We start from the raw sequence: 23,441 nt of genomic DNA on the forward strand, positions 1-23,441 counted from the left end.
TAAAAAATGTGTACAAAAAAAAATTAAAAAAAAGCACAACCTCTCCCTCACCCTCTCCCTCCCCCATAACATACACATATTGAGGTGTAAGCCATGCACATGCGCTGCAGTGCGGTGTTAGAACGCATCGCAGTGCATGATTTTTTTAATGTATTTTTTTCTTTAAACATTTTTTTAATTAACTGTGGCAGAGCATGGCAAAGCTTTGTGACGCATTGCCATGCGTTGTGATCTTTGTGTTGCAATAAATATACGCCTGTATCATTTTATCACAGCACAAACACGAACACAGCGTGAAAACATTTTTAACATAAGTCGCTTATTTACGCAGCAAGCCGTTGTACGGCTGATTTCAGGTCGGTGTACGGCTGAAATCAGCTGTACAAGCCTGAAGTGAATAGCCGAACGAAAAATACACAATTCAATTGATAAAACACACTAAAATCCATATCAGTGCACACAAAAAAATAATTTTCTGAGTACCTTTGTGGTACCGAGCAGAATAGAAAAATAGGAGAAAATTATTGGGCGGAGCTAGCAGTGAAAGTTAGCTCCGCCCAACTGAACTAAGAACCTGGCGGAGCCGCCGTGATATCACAGCGGCTCCGCCGGGTTCTCAGTGTAATGACACATCAGCGTCCGTGGTTAGCTGCTAACCAGGGGACGCTGATCTGTCTCTGCATGCAAGTGGCCAGAGCCAACCGTAAGATGATGGCTGGCTCCGCCAAGCTGTCAGTAGCAGGTTGTAGGCCAGCCGTTCCAGCTTCGGCTTTCACCTCGGCTCAGTCGAGCCGAAGCATATGCCTTCGGTTCGACTGAGCCGCTCGGCCAACTTCGGGAGCTGTACGGGCTCAAGTGAATAGCCCGTACAGCAGCCGTTCAGTAGTAGGGTCAGAGTAGGGTCCTGGGGCCGAAGGATCAGCCGAAGCTATGGCTAGATCATTCGGCAGTTTTGTGAATAACCCCCATAGTACTATGTGTGTATTTACATCACAGCCTGTTCATTCATGAATTTCTGAATGGGGAGTAGCACTCCCTATGGAGGCTTCTCCCCATTCATAAACTGCTTGATAGTAAATAGTGTATGGTCAAACACTAAATATGTATTTCTATACTGAATTTCAATAAGTTTTCCTAATAACCATATTGACCTAGAAGTTTGTAAACTTACTTATTAAACATGCCCATAGGATTTACTTCCTCAATATACTGACACAATTTCACTCAGCCCTGTAAATACGCACTTCATTGTGTCACAAATCCAACGGGGCCTGCCTTCGGAACTTGAAATCAACGTATGAACAATGTAACATCATCAGTGCTTGCCGGAAGGAATACATGATGGCCTATGTAGTTTTGAGAAATCGAGATCACATCACATCAAACAGCAGGGAAAGCAATGAAAAGCACACTGGGAATCCAGGAAGATGTTGAAAGTGATAGGCAGATGGAAGGCAGAACTCACTACATAAAAGGGATTTTTTTCAAGTAAGCTTTGATTTCCTTATCAAAAATAACTATAGTATGTATTCCTATCACAATGCTGATGTTATAACAAGATAGTATAAGTTGGGACTTTACAGCTCCTTTAACCACGCTCCCTTGCACTCCCAATACAATGCTGCTAAAGTGCTGACGCTGTTTGTAGAGTATGAGGAGGGCGAGAATGAGCATGCTTATGATTCAAAAAGAACTCAATATTTGCATGTAACATGAAATGGCTTCAGATTTTGCATAGGAACACCGTTGCTTCATTTAGTAAATCCAATCACAATAGTGGCACCTTATACCGTCTGTTACATGATATTTATGGCTTTCTTAATAGTTCATGAAGACAGGTTCAGTCTAAAATTTACTTTTAGGTACTACAAAAGTTTAATTCAGGCAACAACTATCAGAGACAAAAAGTATGTTACCTCACAAAAATTGCAGTTCAAATGAAATAATTTGAGTATTAGAAATATAATCAATGCAAACAATGCATCCTTTTGACATTTCCACACCTCCAAAGCTCTACGCTTTACAACCTGCAGACTGTTACAGAAAAATGAAGGGAAAAAAATGCAGCGTAACATCTCTAGTGCTCGCAATAGTTAAACAATAAACACTTATGAGAGTCAGTAACCCCATCACTTGCCCCCCCCACCCCCCTCCTTTTCACCAGCCCAAACACTATTGCAGTCCTTTGAACCACACATAATGGTATCTCTCATTTATAAGTAACACTCTCTAGTCAAAGATCTTGCTCCAAAGGGATCTTAATGTAAAACCACTCAGACGATGCAGAGACACACGCTTTTGGAGGCAGACGGTGAAGGTGTTTGTGAATCAATGTAACACCATTACAGACGGTGTTAGCTTAACAGCTGTCATAAACACTTCATAATCACTCAGGCATTCCAGCGGAGCTCAGATTAGTGCATTATTTCATTAACTGCTGCACAAAAAAACAGAAATAGAGGTGTACATTTACATTTCAGAACTCTCATACAACCCAGGGGCCTCCAAAATACATGACTGGAAAACCCCTCACTGTATCCGTTGTGATACTACTGATCTCAGAAAAAGGTACAGGTTATCAAGTCACCCTGAGCACAACATAGGGATGTGCTTAATAGATCAGGTAAATATATACATAACACAATCGGAAAGGCTTGACATAAAGAAGTTTATGAAAAGTAATGGTAAACATAAGCTTTTTAAATTAGACAACGCCATTATATCAATACTGGGTGAATAGAGCGGTAGGCAGGAGAAGAACAGGATGTCACGAGCGGAGGCAACGGAGCTTCACAGAACACGTGCACTCCTGGGTGGCCACGCCCCCCCTGGGTGAGCTGCTTTGACAGTTTATGTCACAATAGTGTGGCAAGGGTAAGGCTACATTTACACATAGTTTGTGTGCTTTAGGGTTCCAGTAGTAGAAATCCCAAATATCCTGTTTAGAAGTGTCATCTGTCACCAGTTAATGGTCAAGTTAATAACTGGGTGACAGCGTCCGCATTTTAAAACGGCAGTCCGCTGACACTCCGCATGCAATAGTATGTGATACTATTATATGCGGTTATGAATAGATCGCTGTCCCTGGACGAATGATCGATGCATCCAGGGATAGTGATTTATTCCTAGACGCATTTAATCGTATCACATACGATTACATGCAGAGTGCCAGTGGACTGCTGCTTTCAAATGTGGACACTGTCACCTGATCATTAACTTAAACTGGTGACAGCTGCCGCTTCTGGACAGCATGTTTGGGATTCCTGCCGCAGGAATTAGTAGGTTCCTGATGCAGGAATCCCACAATACACCTACTATGTAGGTGTGAATGTAGCCTAAAATTTACATTTAGGAACTTCAGTTTGAAGTGTCAAAATTTGTTAGCAACAGAAATACTAACATTTATCATTTTAAACTAGGGATGCACAGATACTTTTCGAGTACCAGTGCAGATACTTGGCATTTTCATGAGAACTACCAGAGTTGCAACGCTTGCAGCTGGGACCTGGCTCTGGCGCTCCACCACTGTCCTGAAATCATTAGTCTGTATTGATTTAGAAAAACTGTCACATGACAATAAACAAAAATGTATCAGTACTTGTACTTGTAAGTACTCGGCAAGTACCAGTACTCGTACTCGCAAAACTGGTATCTGTGCATCCCTTTATTTATATTTATAATAAAAAATCGTACATTAAAACAGAGATGCACAAATCCCAGAAGCTCCGTGTGCTCCTTACAAATGACAGCTGCCTCCTAATTTTTGAAATTTTCTCTAGTCTAGTCTAGTCTTGGAGCTCAAAAGTATCGGTACATGTACTCGTACTTGTACCGAGTACTGTACTTGGTATCTGTGCAACCCTATTTTAAACTAATGTAATCCAAATTAGACTGGCATTTTAAGTGTATAGCTAAATATGCAGAAATATACTTGTTTAAAGGGGAACTAGACCCATCAATTTAAAAGGAGAACTATGAGGTGAGTGCTTTTCACTCACCTCATAGTTATAGCCGACCTGTGACAATAAGACTGTCACAGGTCGGCTTAGTAGATAGGGAGGTGAGTGAACACATACCGGCGTTCGCTCACCTCTCAATCCTGTCACGGCTCTCTTCCATGAGATGGGAGGGGCTGGATTCCCCCCTCGCCGCTCTGATCTGCCAGCGCTGACTGGCGGAACGGACAGGGGAGGGGGCGGGTACAGCTGGCTCAGCCTCTAGATAGGCAGCTGTCAGTCACGCAGCGGGGCGGATCCTGGCACAATTGTCGGGATCCGCTTCAGCTGCGGCGTCTCAGTATACCGCAAGCAGCTGCTCGCGGTATACTGCGGCGTCTCAGTATACCGCAAGTTACAGCTCGCGGTATACTGAGCCTGGGGTGACGGGAGGACGCTAGTTTGTGTCCTCCCGTTACCCTAAGGTGAACTATGGGGAAAAGCCTTAACCCCATAGTTCTCCTTTAACTGTCCAGAGGGTATCTGTAAATGGCACGTGTCCAGAGGGTATCTGTAAATGGCACCTTTTCAGACTGGGCTAGTGTAATGAGCGGTGTGCCTCAGGGTTCTGTGCTGGGTCCCATATTGTTCAACTTATTTATTAATGACATCGGGGAGGGTGTTAACAGCGATATTTCCGTGTTTGCGGATGACACCAAAATAGGGAGGGTAATAGACACGGACTTAGACACTATAACATTACAGGAGGACCTGGATAAAATAGGGGAGTGGGCATTAATGTGGCAGATGAGGTTTAATGTCGATAAATGCAAAGTAATGCACTTTGGAATTAAAAATAAACAAATGGGTTATACAATTGTGGGTATGCCGCTGGGGAAGTCAGAAATGGAGAAGGATTTGGGGGTCATTGTAGACCACAAACTGAAAGGTAGTTTGCAGTGCCAGGCTGCTGTAAACAAAGCTAGCAGGGTCTTGTCCTGTATTAAAAAGGGGATGTATTGCAGGGGCAAGTCTATAATTTTGCCACATTATAGATCATTGGTTCGACCTCATCTGGAGTACGCGGTCCAGTTCTGGTCACCAGTACTAAGAAAATATGTCCTTGAGTTGGAAAAAGTCCAGCGAAGGGCAACCAAACTAATTAGGGGTATGGAGGACCAGAGCTACGAGACGAGGCTACTAAATTTAAACATGTTCACATTAGAGGTGAGGAGATTAAGGGGGGATATGATTTCCATGTACAAAATGTTTAATGGTGGTAGCAACATTAGCGATAAACTGTTTAAAACTAGAGGCCATCACCTAAAATTGATGGAAAAAAAATTCCAGCACAAGGGGCGAAGGGGGTTCTTCACAGTAAGATCAGTTAGGGTCTGGAACTCACTGCCACAGGCGGTGATTTCAGCAAATAATGTGGAATTGTTCAAGAAACTTTTGGACGATTTCTTAAGGGACCGTAATATACAGGGGGACGGGTACTCCTAGAATGAGATCCTAATAGGTTGGACTTGATGGACTAATGTCTTTATTCAACCTCAAATACTATGTAACTATGTAACTGTCTCCAAAAGAGTTACTTTTAAGGGTAATCAACTGTCAAGGTTGCCAGTGTGCTTATATCAGCTCATAACTGAACTTCCAAGCCCTCAAATGACTGCTGTCATAGCTGATCACATGTGCATTAAAATAGCAAATGAATCTAAATAAAAGCTAAGATGGTTCCTTCCTTGGTTCTAAAGGATAGTGTTGGTTAAGTGTTTAGATGAAGCACTGAGATTTTAAGGAATGTTGAATTAAGTTAAGAACTTTACATGTATGTTTACAGCATTGTGAAGAAACAGAAAAGAAAAAAACAACTTCCTGTGTATCATAGATTGGCATGCACATAGAGACTAACATTCCACTACTGCGCCATCTACAGCTGAAAAGGCATATCAGTGCATATCCTTATATGCTGTTGTATTTCCAACAGATAGGAGGGTGTAGTTCTGCTTTAAATGCAGAAATCATCTGGCCACATGCATGACATGACAGGCTCTTCCTTTTATCTGGTACTGGGTACTTCTCACTCTTGCACAGAATGGTGCTCAAGTAATGATGTGAGAGCAATGTTCTGGTCCTGACTCCTGATAAAAGCCAAGCAAGAGCTGGGCCGGTGTTCTAGGCGGGCATGGTTTTGCACTGCATTAGGCAGAGTGTTGAATGCAAAGTTTGGATGTGGCTAAATACTGATTTCATTGATTCCCCCTGAGACAGTGCCAGTGACTGTCTGCAGAAGGCCAATATACATAAGCACTCAGCAAATCTCTTTGTGTTAAAATATTTGTAGCCTTCATTTACTACAGGATCTCTTCACATGCACTCACCTGCGCCTGACCAGGTTTTTGATAATATTCAAAGTAAAAAAATGTTTAGAAAGTTAAAAACATCCCAATAACAGACATAGCAGTTTTAGTGTTTCACTATGATCAGTCTTATTTGACCTCTTCCCAATTAGCTTTGCTTAGTGTTATGATCTATTGTACTTTACATTTAAAGTCTGCAGGTTACCTCTAAAATATTTTCCTACTTATGGAAGACACGGAGGGGAATTCATCAAAACTGGAGAAGACAAAATCTGGAGCAGTTGTGTATGGCAACCAATTATCATCTATTTTTCATTTTCAAACCTCAACTGAACAAACTGAAGAGAATAGCTGTCTGGTTGCAATAGGCAACTGCTCCAGATTTTGTCTGCTCCAGTTTTGATAAATTACCCTCTGAATCTTTATATTGCCTTGAATAAATCTGATCCCAAATATCCACGTATGAACACTGGGCGTGCTACACATGCCTAAAAACTTCATCTAAATACTTTGGGTGTTGCAAGCTAATTTCCACCTCCTCCTCTGCAACTCTCCAGCCTGTGACAGCTGGTACTTCTTTGGTTTACACGGGAGTGTCCAACTGACCCTTAAGCTGGCCATACACCTTACAACCATCGCAAGACTTTTGTCTTGCGATGGTTGTAAGGTAATTTAAAAAACGTACGATCTGCCTATCTTGGACAGGCAGCTCGTACTTGCGATCATAACAAGCCTGCCCTGCTGAGGGGCTGGCTTCCGATGACTGCAATGCTAAACGGGTAGTGTGCACTTGCGCACACCGGCCGTGCGGCATTTGTCTTACGAGCAGGCCACAAACCCAACATACATCTGCCGATTATCGTACGATCGCAGGATTTCGTACGATAATCGGCAGGTGTATGGGCACCTTAATAGAACTGTATCTGCTGTGCCAAGAAGAGGTATGATGTAGCAATGTTATTATTGCCTTATTACAACTTCTATGGTTCATAGGAATGACCTATGATTTGCATATCATGTCAGATAAAGCAACCTTGCGAGTAAAAAAAAAACCCATAAAACCTATTTCCTATTTAACCTCTTACTAACCCTTAGGTGTGCCTATTCAGCCCTGGTTACCCCCCTCCCCTCTCTCCTTGATTCTCTTTCATTTTTATTTTTCTCCTTGCTCCTTAATTTTTTTAATTCATTTAGTTTAAATGAATTAAATAAAATTAATGGAAAGCACACAGCAGCTAACTGACATGGCACACAGTCCAAGAAAGCACCATAATCAGAACCCAGTGCGCTACGGTCATATTGTAGACAGACCCCATATCTTCGGTACTGTGAAATCCAGGTACAGCCTACAAGGCTATGCTAAGGATTAGTCAATACCTACAGCTGCAAATATATATTTATTTATTTATTTTTTTCTTAGGAAAAATAAAATGGCTAGAAAAAATGGGTAACCATTTCTTGACAGAGAAGAGTTTCATCCTCCTAGGATACTAGCAAAAACTAAAGTGTGCTGGCAGTGGGAGGAGTTATACCTGGCTGGCCAATGGCTTGTTTGTTTGCCAGTGTTCAATTCCTCCTTCTAGGAACAGCTTAACCCATTTGTATCAGATATACTGTACAACTGATCCTGTGTGCTTCAATACATGATGAAGAAATTATAATTCTCTCTATTTTGTTTTTGGGATGGCATTGGTGACAAAAAAAATTCAGCCTATCTAATAAAATTATTGTTGTATGCCACAGTATTTTATTGAAGATCTTTTCACTTAACCCCTCGCTATAGCCTAACTGGATATCCTGCCTGGCTGATCCTCCTTCACTGCTCCATAGAAGCCATTGTTTTTATATCTTGCACCAATGAAGCTTACAATGTTATATAGAAGCAAAAACAATCAGTTTTTCTTTTGTGCTAAAAACCAGCTGATCTGGGTGGTTATTTGGTCATTTGGGACATAAATTAATAATTTGCATGGCTCTGGCCTCCCTTTAAATACAGAATAACCCCCTGATAAAAGTGAATCTATGTAAATAGTTTATGTTATAGGGAGGCAGTGTTGAAATCCCTGCACACACATTACTATTGTTGCACAGTTCTACCCTGTTGGGACCAAAATACATAATTCCTTCCACTTAAATGTGGCTGTAGTATTCATTCCCCAATTGTGGAAATGGCTTGCTGCCCAACTTATGGGCACTTGGGTTGCAGATGTTAATAACTCCATGATGCATGAAGAGATTTCCTACATTAAGTGAGATACATTTCCTCTCCCTAACTCTAAATGGCCCCTTTGGCTCATGTTCAAGCAGTCTCTGCATTATAAACTGTCACTAGTTAACTGGTAAAAGCTTTCAGAGCAAAGTTAGTGAGCATCTCTCTTGCCTGTACCACTTTGCCTCTGCTTACTGCCTGCTTCCCTATCTCTCACCGTTCTTGCTTGATTTAAATTTGTTTTCAGAGAATATTTCTTATCCTTTAACACTGACTCCGTTTTAAAAGAAATAATTGAACCAATCTAACTAAAACATTGTGAAAACCAACCAGAATGAAACAAACCTGAATAAAGTTACTAGCATTATATAAACATGTATAGCCTTGGTTATATAAGGCCAACTCAATAGCCTCAACTAAACACACTATTTTGTAGAATTTGTAAATGCTTATACGTGCTGGCCATATCTCAGTTACAAAGCTGACCTAGAGAGTGATGTGGGTGTAACGTAAGCGAATATCCAACCAAAACTCTACCCGATAACCCTCACAGGAAAGAATGTCAAAAAACCTAGATAAAACTAATCTTACCCACGCCTTTCACATGCGTGTCTCTGTAACTTCACCATAAGTTACCCTTTTATACACATCTGCACAGAAAATATCACCTAAATCTAGCCCTAAAATGCTTGTAGTTCTGCCATGTTGATAGCACTTGACCAGATGTAGGTTTCTGCAATGACCCATCCAGACGAAGAAGAAAATATTGACATCCAAACATAGGATCTGACATGCTTCTAATGAATCTATTAAATCATATGACTGGTTAATGAATGTAATCCATAGCACACTTAAAGTGTTTCTATAACCAAAACTATTTCTTTCTTTTGGATAGAGTGGGGAAGGTTTAGAACCCCAGTTAGAACTAAAACCTATATGGGGCTCCATTAGAGAGATTTCCCCTTACTTCCTGTTTGGGGGATATCATTTTTCCAGACAGGATGTGAGGGGAAAATCTGCAACAAGAAAGCAGATAACAGTAAAAAGCTGACAAGGGTTCTAATCCTTACTTACTCTAAACTAAAGTACCTACTGAACTTTAAAACATTTTTACTTCTGTCTGTGTTGCTGTTGGAGTGTTTCCTTAATTTCCTGTCGGGTGAAAAGGTTGTCCCTGGGACAGAAAGTGTGGTGTAATCTCTCTAACAAAGCCCTGAAGAGCAGTGAAACCTGACAGGGGTTCTAATCCTCCTTTACTCTATCCAAAACTAAAGTAAAGGTTTTGGCTGGAAATACATTTGTAATCATTTGAAAATCAGTCAAAAAAAAAATTCCACTTAAAGATGTATGAATGGGGATTTCCAGTTTGCCTGAAAATCCACTACCGTATATGCTGGGAACCACATCAAATAGTCCTCTTGAATTCTACTCGGGATGGGTGCCAGATTTGATCCGTTTTACCTATTTGGATGGAACATGATTCAACGATGGAATGACATAAAAGGGAACCTTAACATCTACAGAATGACAAAAAAGGAGAGCGCCGAATCCATCTGAAGGAACGTTCAATAATATGCTTTTAAAAAATGGTAATGTACTCACAATACAAAAGTGTCACAAGTGTTTTCAATGGTTCCCCTCACAGGAGTCTATCGCCCATCAGAAGCCACAGTGGAACCAGTGGGTTCTGAGGAAGGTGGCGTGCCCCAGGAATGCGTTAACCCGCTCACCGGTGGAAGACGACTTCGGTCGTGAGCTGACTTGGCTGTGCTGTGGCTTCTGATGGGAGATAGCCTCCTGCGAGGGAAACCATTGAATACGCTCGTGTCACTTTTCACTTGTGAGTACATTACCATTTTTTAAAAGCATATTATTGAACGTTCCTTCAGATGGATTCGGCGCTCTCCTTTTTTGTCATTCTGTAGATGTTAAGGTTCCCTGCCTTGTGTAGCTGCACCAGTGTGATCAGGTGGAACCAATTGAGGAGGGTTTGCCTTGATTCATTTACGCTGGGAAGCTTTTGAATTTAAACGTGTTGATGATTCAACGATGATTCGTCATTCCCTATGCTTTCAGGCTGTAGGACGAAAAACCAGGCAAACATGGGGAAAGAAGCATAAAAACTCCATGCATGATCCTTGCTGGAAGATTAGGTCAAAAATTGCATTACTACAGTAATATAGTCTAAATGATTATTGACACACTGCTCTTTATTGCTAGGCTTCCATCCACTGAGGGCTTGAAAGGCATACATTTCTGAGGGATTGCTCCGATATTAAACAAAAAATGTAAAACTGAAAATGCACTAATGTTTCTGTTTATACTTTCTAGTTCTAAAATATACACTGCTGCTTTGAAAAGAAGAAAACATATTAAAAGGGGGGTTTCAACTACAGTACACTAGCTGAAAAACGTCTTCATTGTGGCTGCAATCAAGGCCACTCAAAGCCTGACTGTTTAGAGCTAAGATGCTGTGCAACTCTATGGCTATGATATCTCAGAGCTGCTCAGTGTTTTTGATTTTTTTTAACCCTTTCCCTGCCCCCGATGTAAGGCATAAAGCATACAACAGAACCTTTCTAGCTGGCCAGCTCAGTATGCCTTATGTCAGCTGCATTCAGCCTTCTGCTATAAGCTCATGGTCGCTCCGGCGACCATGAACTTATAACAGTATGGTCCCTCTGTTATGCCTTTTATCAGTACTGATTATTTTGTTATTATACTGTTTAATACTGAGGAGATTGTAAATGTTTATCATCTCCCCAGTTATGAAATAACAGGAAGCACTATAGATCACTCCCTGTTCATGTCCGAGGACATAGTTAATGTTTACTATCGCCTCAGTTTATGAATCGACAGGAGGAGCTCTGCATAGATCACCTCCTGTCTAGGGATGCACCGATACCGGTATTTTGGTACCGATAATTACCGAGTAACGGAATTCCCATTCAGGAAGCCAGGTGGCTTGTAATGACTCGCCACCCGGCTTCCTGATCCTGACATTGTTGTGTATTGCAATACACTGCATTGCAATCAAATGTATGCCTGCATCATTTTATGGCAACACACACCAACGCAGTGCACAAACAGCACTGCAGATCAGGCATAACCACAACACATAGGGTAGGGCCAACCTCCAGATTTTAAGCATAAGTTGCTTATTTACAGTTTTGTGTTCCTTATTTTTTTTTTTACCATTTCGCAAAAAGACACAATTTATAATTCACAAATTTTTGTTAATTATTAACTCAATACATTTTTATCTTTTAGATTAAGTAGGAAACTTGTAAAAAAAATTGTGCGCTGATAATAATTTTAGTATATTTTTATAAAAAATAGGGCTGGTACTGATTAAAATTTTTGTGTTCGATTAATCACATTTTTTTAAATCGATTAAATCGATTAATTATAACGCAAATACAGATCCAACTACATTGGCCTATACACATACAGCACAGCAATTAAGTAATAAAATGAACTAGGATCACACTAATCAAGCACGTTATTAATCTCACGTGTGCCACTCAATATGGCCGCCGCTTGAGTGGGGCAACTCAGAATAATAACGTGCTGGATTAGTGTGATCCTAGTTCATTTTATTACTTCATTGCTGTGCTGTATGTGTATAGGCCAATGCCTTGGCTGGCGCTCGTGCAGAACAAGTTTCTTGGGCAAACCTCTTAGATGTAACGAAACCAGAAGTCAGGCAGTCGCAGAACTCGATAAGTTCTCAGTGTCGACAGATCACCGGCCCAAGTAGCTCCGTCGGCTAACGAAGGGAAGGGGGGGGAGGAGTTCGATGACATCACGGACATCGACGTCACCGGACTCCTCCACCCTTCCCTTCATTAGCCGACGGAGCCACTTGGGGAAGGGGGGAGGAGTCCGGTGACAGTATGTGACATGGGGATCTTAGATTGTAGGCTTCTCGGACAGGCACTGATGTGAATGTGCAGTATGTAAAAGCACAGCATTGTCAGCACTATAGAAATTATTTATTTAAACAGCTTCATTACTTCTCTGGAAAAGCATACCCTTATTATACATATGAGTATTAGTTAACCATAAGCATTTAGCCCACATTATTTAACAGGATAGTTTGGGTATGAATTAAAGATCCTCCCTGTACCACAGCTGTGAACAAAAAATGTAATGCCTAAAGCAGTGGAAGTGGATGATTTCATTTATTTTGATAGAAATTTGTGCAACTGTTGCAGGACCTACAAAGTTAATAGCACCATCTTTTTTATTCTACCTGTCCTATGCTTTCAAGAAATATATGGTATATGAAAGTGCAGTTGAGATTTAAAAGAAAGTTAAAATTGCAAGAATGGTATGGCCAGCTGAGGATAAAAGTGCAGTGCAGGGTCTAGCTGTGCAAGGGTTAATGCAGCTTGTCCTCCGAAGCCCAATGATTTTCAAGGGGTACCCAGGGCAAGGCAAAATAACACAAAAAAAAGTTGGATATCTTTTGTGCTCCCCAGCAGCTTTGCTGCAAATAGCTGATCAGTGGGGCTCCAAACTTGCTAGTCGTAATGGAGGCTTGGATGAAATAGTTTCGGCTGGGTGGATGAAGGTGGAAAACCCCTTCAATCATATAATTATAATAAGTGTACTGAGACTGAACAGTAAACTGTGCTACATACATCAGAAGCTCCTAAAGGTGAAAGCAGGGCTGGAAAATGTTTATGACAAGTTCACAGATGTTTTACAATTTTAAAATGTACTAGTGACACCTAACGTTCATTTTCAGTAATGCAAGTTTTCAGTTAAACACATTTGTAGTACAGAGGATTTACTTTTCATTTTAGAACAGACTAAAGAGGATATCAATTCAGTCAAAACACTAAATTGCCTATCACAAAAAGTAAACAAACATTTTTAATGCACTAATGAGAGGGTAGTATATGTTTGCAAATAATTTGATAGGAAAAATTAAAATTTTAATAGTGGCTGCCTGGGGTTAATGGACTATAGAGAAAAGACAAAAGGTACCACATGCACTTACATTCACTTTCCCAGTTGTAGTATGCAGTCTAAGCACAATATTCATAATAACATGTTATGCTCAAAAGGTCTATGGACACCTGACCATCACATCTACAGTATGTAAAAGTTTATCAATAGAGTCTCTTAGGGTCCGTGTCAACGGGCTTTTGTCTGCTTCAGACACATTTTGCATTGAAATGCAAGTCTATGAGACTGCAAAACCTGCTTGAAGAAAGTCAGAAGGAGGTCAACTGCAGATCAGATGTGCCTGAATGACCTCAGAAACATCTAAAACTGATGTTAGGCCACGTTCACACCAGAGACAGTGCTTTCCGGCCCGATTCTGGCCAGGAGGGACTGCATCGCATTGCGGCCGGCTCACTATGTTGTGGGGCAGGAGGGGCGTAGTGGTCCATTGAAGTGAATGGCACCGTAGCCACGCCCTCCGGCCGCAATGCGAGTCGGCCGCACGGGAGCGCAGGGCACATTATGGCTGCGGTCCAGTCCGGTCCGAACAAAATAATGCTTGCAGCATTTTGTTCGGACCGGACTGGACCGCAGCCATAATGTGCCTTGCATTCCCGTGCGGCCGGAGGGCATGGCTACAGTGCCATTCACTTCAATGGATCTCCATAACCCCTCCTGCCCCACAATATAGTGAGCCAGCAGCAATGTGATGCAGTGCGTTCTGGCCAGAATCGGGCCGGAAACGCACTGTATCTGGTGTGAACGAGGCCTTAAACCGATACCATCGATACAGGCCCAAAGCCCATCTACTGAGGCTCTTAGCTGCGTAGAGATAAATGCAGTAACTAAGTATATGCAAGCTAACCTACACATCTCTTCTATTTTTAAGCATGCTTCATTGCATCATGTAATGGGATCCTAAATTGTCATCCTCAAACTTTTAACTGCAGATTTGCAGCAGCTGCAGTTACCCATTAACCCAACAAGTCATGTAATCTATAGTTATGTGCTACTTAATCATATATTGTACCCCTTATGCAAGTGGATAATAAAAATAACAGTGTTCTTGAATATTTAAGCTAAAAAAAAATAAAAAAATAGAAATAAATAGGAAATACACCTCTAAATGAAACAAACTTAATTCCTCTAACATGTTAGCAAAAAATAGGAAAGATATCAGTGGCGGGCTGAACCAAAAAGGTACTATATATGTGACCTGGTAAGGTCTTTTTTCTTAGAAGGTTGCTCTCCAGTGTCAAGGGTATCCACTGGGTCCCCAAAAAATCCAGAAAAAATGGAAAGAGAAATAAGAGTGCCATCGTTGTGTGACAAGTCTAGTATAACTTTTATGATCCAGAAACAAAATCCTCTGAAAATAGCCAACGTGTTTCCGGGGCTAATAGCTCCACCTTAATCAGGACTTATAATGATGATGCTTGATGAGGCACTGGTCAATAAGAACAAAGAGTCAACATTTAAGCTGTCAATTGGTAACATCATCGGCCTAAACCCTGATCCTTTGTTCTTTAAGGGAAGGGTATGTCATGAAGGAATTAACTCTGTCATCACCAGAACCCTACAGACCAACTATTTTAGGACTGCTTGCCATTGTCTTTTGTTGAGGTGCAGCTAAAGATTTGCTCCAATGTAAAAAAATAAGCACTGCAGGGTAGGTTGGGAGTTGCTGATCTCTTAAAATAATACCTTGCAGCCCTCACAAAATATCATGCCGCGAAAGAGACCCCAAGCTGGCTAAGCCTTGAGGAATCCTTTTTTAAACCAACTGCGGTGGCCAATCTTCTCTGGCAGACCCCCAAACACAGACCTCCTCAACTCCACCCCATTACCTCTTTCTCTCTTCGACTCTGGGACAGGATTAAAGAGAGTCAGCCAATTTGATCTCTCCACACCTGCCACTATTATCCTTCCTATATAACCCTTACTTCCCCCCAGCTTATTCCAACCCCTTCTACTTTGTTAAATGGTCCCTGCGTGACCTTACGCACCAATGGCAGTTCCAAACCGAATCTGGTGTGAAACCTTTCCCTTTCCTACGAGATAAATATCGTCTCCTTTCTAGAGAACTTTTCCTCTACCTCCAGATGAAGAATTTTATTGCTAAATAGTCTCCCCAGATGACTTCTTATAGACAGCTATCTTCCTTTGAACGGATCTGTCGGGACAGCCCTCATGCCCCAAGTGTAATCTCTGAGATCTACTCTTCTCTGCTCTTGCCATCTGGTACCACTCCTCCCTCTTAAGTTCTGAAATGGAATAGTTAACTGGGGCCGCCCCCGGATGAGGCCACATGGCAACAGTCCTGGTCAAACACAAAATATAGCTTGCGCTGTGCTAGCATGCTGGAGATCAATTACAAGGTCATACTTCGCTGGTATATGGTGCCCACCCGTGTGGCCACCTTCAACTCCCAGAGCTCACCACTCTGCTTTAGCTGCTGAGAACTTGGTACTTTCTTCCATGTATGGTGGCAGTGCCCCATAGCCTCAACTTTTTGGGATCGTGTTTTTCGTTTAATCTCCACTACTATGGGTAAACCAATTCTGAAAGACCCCAAATTTGCCCCTCTTAGTTGTAAACCGGAGGGCCTCCCCTTCCCTGGGTTTAAACTCTCACTCCACATATTGACTTCAGCAAAAAGGAGGTAGCCCAGTCTTGGTTGACAGACAAACTGAGCGTCTCTAGTGTTAAGCGCCATGTTAACTGGACAGTGTCCCATGAAAAGCATACGGCTTAACTTGACAATACCATGGGTAAATTTGAGATAATTTGGACCCCTTGGATCATAAATTGTCTACCCTGTATTTCCCATGGTTCCCTTCTCACATTATAACTCAACTACTAAGGAACTTTGTTATGGATATTTACCACCTTCCCCCCACACAGTCTCTTTTCCTCCTTTCCTTTTCTTCTTCTCCTTCTCTTTTTCCTACCCGTTGTGTGATTGTATACCCAGCTATCAAGACCGGCTCTTCTAAAAGCTAGCGACTATCGCTGATTGATTAATATTGTAGTACAGGATCTTCTAAGTCTCTGCTTGTACTTTTCTTAAAACGAATGCAATACACAGGATTGCTCTTCACCTAAAATGTGGATGCTCCACGCTGACCGAGCTTCTAACATTCACTTTATAGATTATTAGATATTGCGGTGCACTTTGCTTTGCCTCAACTCATCTGTACTACTGTTTTTGGTTTCACTCTTTGTACACAAAAAATGTAAAATTTTACGCTGTTTACGTATTATGTATCCTGCAATTCTTAATAAGAATGTAAAAATATGAGTGCTGTAGCAGTGAGTGCTCTCAAGTAGCCACATACCCCATGATGTGACCAAGCAAAAGATTATTCCCCAAACTCTGAAAAAGTGTTGGCTTAGTCCATGCTCATCAGTTTTAAAGCTACGATCTTCACCAAGTAAACAAAATGATATACTCACTGGTATGCTCCAAATCTGCAGCCCATCTGTATATCCAATCATGAGAAGTAACGGAGGGTCACTGCCAGTGCTGTGCATTTCATGAAGTTCCATGTTCCTGTATCCATCTACAATGGGAGGGTAGAGAGAACATTAATCATGCCACAAAAAAGTTTTAAGATACAAAAGATGCAGACGTGTGTGGCCTGCTAAGAGATGTAATTGTTTTAAATGAATATTTTCTTTGCAGCATCATTCAAAAAAAATAATTTTAATAATTAAAGAAATGCCTACCATCTCTGCTAGAGGCAAACCCATCCAAATATGTTATTTTCTTAAGATCTAGTTTACACAAGCACATGTTTAAAATGGTGTAAAGAGACATCACTTTACATCATGAGCGTCAGGGGGCTGATGGGGATATTATACATATGATCTTGAACTGCCCTATTGTCAGACCATTTAGGTCTCAGATTACAGAATTTGTCTCACAAATTTTTTAAATTTCCATTATTTGTAACCCAAAGTCGTGCCTATTAGGGGTATTTGGTGATAGGTTATCTTGGAAGCGCTCAAAAGACTATTTCTAATTTATGCTAGGAAGACTGTAGTATTACACTGGATTTCCACAGCACCCTTTAATATTAATGTCTAGAGAAGACTGGTGAATGCTGTCCTCCTTCTCTATATAATAACATATAGAGGCGAGGCCAGAGGTTGCCCCTCTAAATTAACAAGATTTGGGGGAACTGGGTTTTATGCTTCAACACCTGTGAGCAACCCTCTACAACGTAATCATATTGGCTACAACATCAGTTTTACTATAATATGGTTTCGGTTCGACCCTGAAGTCATTCATGTATATATTTCTTCCTTTATAAATGTCTACTGTGTACTGATAACACCATCACAAACACGCATTGTTCTGGGTTTCCTTTTGTAAAGATTTAGGGGGTTATTCACAAAGTTAGACGAAGGATCAGCCATAGCTCTGGCTGATCCTTCAGGTAGCTTCCGTTGCGGGAGGGCTGCTGTATGGGCCATTCATTATAGCCCGTACTGCTCCCGAAGGCGGCGGAGATATGCTTTGGCTCGACCGAGCCGAAGTGACAGCCGAAGCGGGGTGAACGGCCAGCAGAATACCCCACAAATGACAGCTGGGTGGAGCCAGCCGTGTTCTCACGGCTGGCTCTACCCAGTTGTAATTACTTGGCTGGGACCTACTAGAAGACTCTAGCAGGTCCCGGCCAATAGGAAACAGTTGGGCGGAGCTAGCTTTCACTGCTAGCTCCGCCCGATTGTTTTGGTTTGTTTTTAGTTTTAAAAAATCTTTATTTTTTTATGTATTATTTATTTACATTTGAAACATTTTTTTTTTACTTTTTTCATTGATTTCCTATTCTGCTTGGTACCACGGAGTTACCGAGCAGAATAGCCGAGCTGCATGCTATTCACTCACTGCCGTTCGGCCGGTATGTGAATAGAGGCGAACGGCAGCGAGTGAGCTGGCGGACCTTCGGCCCAGCCGATGCAGATGTTGGATCGGCTCAGTCGAAGTTCTTTTGCACTTGGGCTCAGCCGTACATGCAGAGCATGTTCGGCCGACTGAAGAGCAGCCAAAGCCAGCCGTACAAGCCTGAAGTGAATAGCCGAACAGCGTTCGGCTCACTTCACTTCGGGTGGGTTAGTCACTCAGCTGCCTTCGGCAGCTTTGTGAATAACCTTGTTAGTTTTGGATTTACAGGTTCTTATACTTATTTAGTATTAAACCTGCCCTTATATATATTGTGGTTACATATGTATTTGTATTGTGCTACTGTTGTGTATTATGTGAGTAACTGTGCCATGTAACTGGTAAAAATAAAAAAATGCCTTCTGTGCCTTCTAATTGTGACTTAAGTAGAGTGAAAGATGTCCTTACAATATGGAATCATGATTCACTTGCCTAATTCTAATGAACACACATGCCATCTTCATAATTATCTTAATTTTGAATTTGACATTGATTGGCATCACCTCCAACCCCAGCTAGCTGCAAGCCCCATATATATAGAATTTACAGGGTTAGTAAGCAAGCTACAGAGTGACCTACTTTGCAAAAATATTGTAAAATTATTAGTTGATTCGGTATCTGTAAAAAATGTATCTTACCATTTAAATCTGAATTTTCGAAACGGACCCAAACTATTTTTTCTTTCTCTTCCAATGTAGGTGATCCACTATATGCCTGAAAAATAGGCCAGGAGCATTTATCATACTTCAAACCAAACTAAAATGGTAAATACGACTAAAAAAAACAAAGTATCTTTAAAGCCCATTTCAAACTTTTCAGAGGTATTTTTAAAATAACATATGCCAGTAATGTAGTAATGTACACTGGGTGTACATGAAGCAGGCGTGTGCAGTTGCTGTATATGAACACACAAACTTACTTTTTTGTTAGCTTTCCTCTTCATAGCCTCATGGAAATGGCTGCCTCTGTGTTTTGCAAGCTTTTTCTGAGCTCTCACTTTCATTAGTATTTATAGTGGCAGCCACCCCCCTCCCCCCGAACTGTGTATTGTATGCAAAGGCAGAGCTGGTGTTTACTGATCATGTTACAATGAATAACCGGGAGGGGGGCAGCTATTTAAAGCCTGATTACAGTCTGGGACCCTGGTGTCAGTATGATTTTCCTGTGGAAAACGGTTTTTAATTTGTAGGCTTCAGGCCTAATAAAATAGTTCATTATAAAAATGAAGAAAGTCTAAAATGTGAGTCATGGAAATGTACACATATATACATCACCACTGCACCTCTACATTACAAAACCTAATGCTAATCACTTACAAAAGGTGGAAATGGACTTTAAGCTAGAGAATTAAGTCTTTAAATGTACTATTCCCTTAAAGATGTGTGTTTATGCTACACCCCCAACAAAAAGAACTAGGGATGCACTGATATCGTTTTTTTGGTATCGAGTAGGAGTACCCATATTCCAAGATCCAGCAGACCAGACGCCTGCTCTTTGCAAATACAAATGTAGCAGGCAGCCCCATTATGCATAACCAGGAAATCATCCGAATGTGACTAGCACAAGGGCTTTTCTTTCCATCCATACACTGAGTGGCCAGATTATTATGACCACTTGACGTTTGTAGGCAAATTAGCTTTAATTTCGCGCTGAAGTTGCCAGACCATTATAAATAGGGAAGCAAGTTGCTTACCACGACAGTAGAAGTGATTTTTTTTCTTAAGGTATGGGTAAACAACGCGATTTAACAGCCTTTGAACGTGGGATGTTGGCACTCGAGCCAAGGAGTGAGTATCAGCAAAACAGCAGAATTTGTTAAATGTTCAAGAGCAGCTGTTGTTAAAGTGTTTAAAGACTGGACTGTCAGCCGAAAATCTGGGTCTGAACGTGCGAATTGTGGCCGTCAGCACTAGTCAATGTTAGGGCAGAACGGAGAGTGACAAGACTGGTACAAGACAACAGAAGGGCAACAGTGCAGTGTCAGATTCCTCGCATCACCTTTCAACATCTCGTGGAGTCGCGAGGCGGCCCAACGAAGTCATCTAGTGGAGTCATCTCGCGGCCCAACGAAGTACTGCTGGGGTGGTCATAATAATCTGGCCACTCAGTTTATATAGCTGCTTTATCGAGATGTTGATGCAAAACAGCCCACGGTCACTACAGCTGAACAGACTCTATACAAAATCCCTGTGTGGTCTCTGATCATCTTATGAGAAGGAAATAAGGCACCAGGTGCCCTAAAAGGCTGCCATTTGAAAACTAAGCACCCATGCAAAGTATAAAAAGCTAAGAATTATCATAAGCCACTGGTACATAATTGCAGTTGTAGAGGATACAAATACTGCGGCAGTAGAAAGTAATGCTACATAACTAATGCACTTACCTGTGGAACAACATCTTGAAGAAATGTAACAACGCTTTCCATATAGGACTGTTCCCTGAAAAACAAAGAATTATATTATATCAAAATGAGTCTGAAACACAGCTATTTTGCATTAAAAAGAATAAGACCACCGTATATAACATAATGCCTGATAAGTGATAACCCATATGTAGAACACTATAGGCCCTCCAGGATCTACATTTTTCATGTGTACTAATTTTTCTGTCTAACTTTACTTTCACTAGAACTGAAAATGCAATAATGCAATGATTTATCAAAGTGAACATGTGGACTTGCCTTCCCTTTTAAGGTGAATTAAAGTTGAACTTCAGGTATAAATATTTGTATAGTATAATTGTATAGTTACATCCAGCTTGGCCCAATGTAAGTGCACTAAACTCTCAGGTATCCGGTATTCAACTAACCAGAACTCATCTAACCAAGGGAAAAAAATCCCCTGTGTGCTCCCTGTTTTGCTGATCTGTGTTATGTGTTATCCTGGAAATGACTGTGTGTCTATTTGTTTTTGATTACTGCATTTAAATATTAATATGAAGTCAATACAGGGTTTATGTTATGGTATAGTGTGGCATTAGTTAGACCTATTTTTAGGGCAACAGTGCAGTGTCAGATTCCTCGCATCACCTTTCAACATCTCGTGGAGTCGCGAGGCGGCCCAACGAAGTCATCTAGTGGAGTCATCTCGCGGCCCAACGAAGTACTGCTGGGGTGGTCATAATAATCTGGCCACTCAGTTTATATAGCTGCTTTATCGAGATGTTGATGCAAAACAGCCCACGGTCACTACAGCTGAACAGACTCTATACAAAATCCCTGTGTGGTCTCTGATCATCTTATGAGAAGGAAATAAGGCACCAGGTGCCCTAAAAGGCTGCCATTTGAAAACTAAGCACCCATGCAAAGTATAAAAAGCTAAGAATTATCATAAGCCACTGGTACATAATTGCAGTTGTAGAGGATACAAATACTGCGGCAGTAGAAAGTAATGCTACATAACTAATGCACTTACCTGTGGAACAACATCTTGAAGAAATGTAACAACGCTTTCCATATAGGACTGTTCCCTGAAAAACAAAGAATTATATTATATCAAAATGAGTCTGAAACACAGCTATTTTGCATTAAAAAGAATAAGACCACCGTATATAACATAATGCCTGATAAGTGATAACCCATATGTAGAACACTATAGGCCCTCCAGGATCTACATTTTTCATGTGTACTAATTTTTCTGTCTAACTTTACTTTCACTAGAACTGAAAATGCAATAATGCAATGATTTATCAAAGTGAACATGTGGACTTGCCTTCCCTTTTAAGGTGAATTAAAGTTGAACTTCAGGTATAAATATTTGTATAGTATAATTGTATAGTTACATCCAGCTTGGCCCAATGTAAGTGCACTAAACTCTCAGGTATCCGGTATTCAACTAACCAGAACTCATCTAACCAAGGGAAAAAAATCCCCTGTGTGCTCCCTGTTTTGCTGATCTGTGTTATGTGTTATCCTGGAAATGACTGTGTGTCTATTTGTTTTTGATTACTGCATTTAAATATTAATATGAAGTCAATACAGGGTTTATGTTATGGTATAGTGTGGCATTAGTTAGACCTATTTTTAATAGTAACTCTCAAGCAAAGTGTTCACATCTCTTTCTCACTTATACAGGTGAAACTCGAATAATTAGAATATCGTGCAAAGTTCATTTATTTCACTAATGCAACTTAAAAGGTAACACTAATATATGAGATAGACTCATTACATGCAAAGCAAGATAATTCAAGCCGTGATTTGTCATAATTGTGATGATTATGGCTTACAGCTCATGAAAACCCCAAATCCACAACCTCAAAAAAGTAGATTATTACATGCAATCAATAAAACAAGGATTGTACATAGAACAATATCGGACCTCTGAAAAGTACAAGCATGCATATGTACTCAGTACTTGGTTTGGGCCCCTTTTGCAGCACTTACTGCAATTACTTTTGCACGATATTCTAATTATTCGAGTTTCACCTGTATATCAGCACTCCACTATATATTTCACACATATCTGGTGGGAGTGTTAACCTATTTGTGATTTTTAGGAGAGAGTCATTCAGCTATTTAACTTATCTAGACAATAGATTTTTTTTATTTTTTGCCGCTAGACAGGTATTCAATATTAATTGTGCATTGCATATGCATTAACTGGTAACTGAATTATTATTCTGTCTTTGACAGTGAAGCCAGTGTATTTTACTACTGTATAGAATAAACAAGCTGTAAATGGTGCAAATACCTCACCTTGCATTTAAATGCCTGCTCTTGCAAAGCATTAGTAATTTGTTAGGATCTTTTCAACTGATTTTTTAACCTTAGAACTATAGGCAAAAATTTGAAATTAATTGTTTTTCGGCATAAAATGTTAACACCTTTGCAAATACTACTAAATGCCTGTATCCTGTTAGAGCACTCTTCTTTATGTAATTTAATGTTAGAGAGTGACATCACTCAGCTACCTCTTGAGAAATGGCAGCGTTGTCACACTTATGTCAGCTAGGTCTGTAAGAGCTACTACACCATATGTCGACACTGGGGAAGAGGTGTGAACAATACTGTTGTTTCATCTAATGGACAA

The 23,441-nt window shown here is 40.8% G+C and overlaps 1 protein-coding gene across 1 annotated transcript in view; it reads right to left on the bottom strand.

Moving 5' to 3' along the window:
• LOC108796970 (breast carcinoma-amplified sequence 3-like) overlaps window positions 1–23,441 on the bottom strand; it is a gene marked incomplete at its 3' end in the record, with an annotated part of 206,142 nt that overhangs the window by 166,031 nt on the left and 16,670 nt on the right. Inside the window, exons 3-5 of the mRNA XM_018568540.1 lie at window positions 21,828–21,882; window positions 19,053–19,128; window positions 16,923–17,029 (exon numbers count right to left, since the gene is read on the bottom strand). Of these exons, the coding sequence (XP_018424042.1) occupies window positions 16,923–17,029; window positions 19,053–19,128; window positions 21,828–21,882 (238 nt within the window). The remainder of the gene's footprint in view (window positions 1–16,922; window positions 17,030–19,052; window positions 19,129–21,827; window positions 21,883–23,441) is intronic.

Source organism: Nanorana parkeri, unplaced genomic scaffold, assembly GCF_000935625.1.
Source record: "Nanorana parkeri isolate BGI_ZX_2015 unplaced genomic scaffold, ASM93562v1 scaffold1204, whole genome shotgun sequence".
In the NCBI taxonomy this organism is placed as follows: domain Eukaryota; kingdom Metazoa; phylum Chordata; class Amphibia; order Anura; family Dicroglossidae; genus Nanorana; species Nanorana parkeri.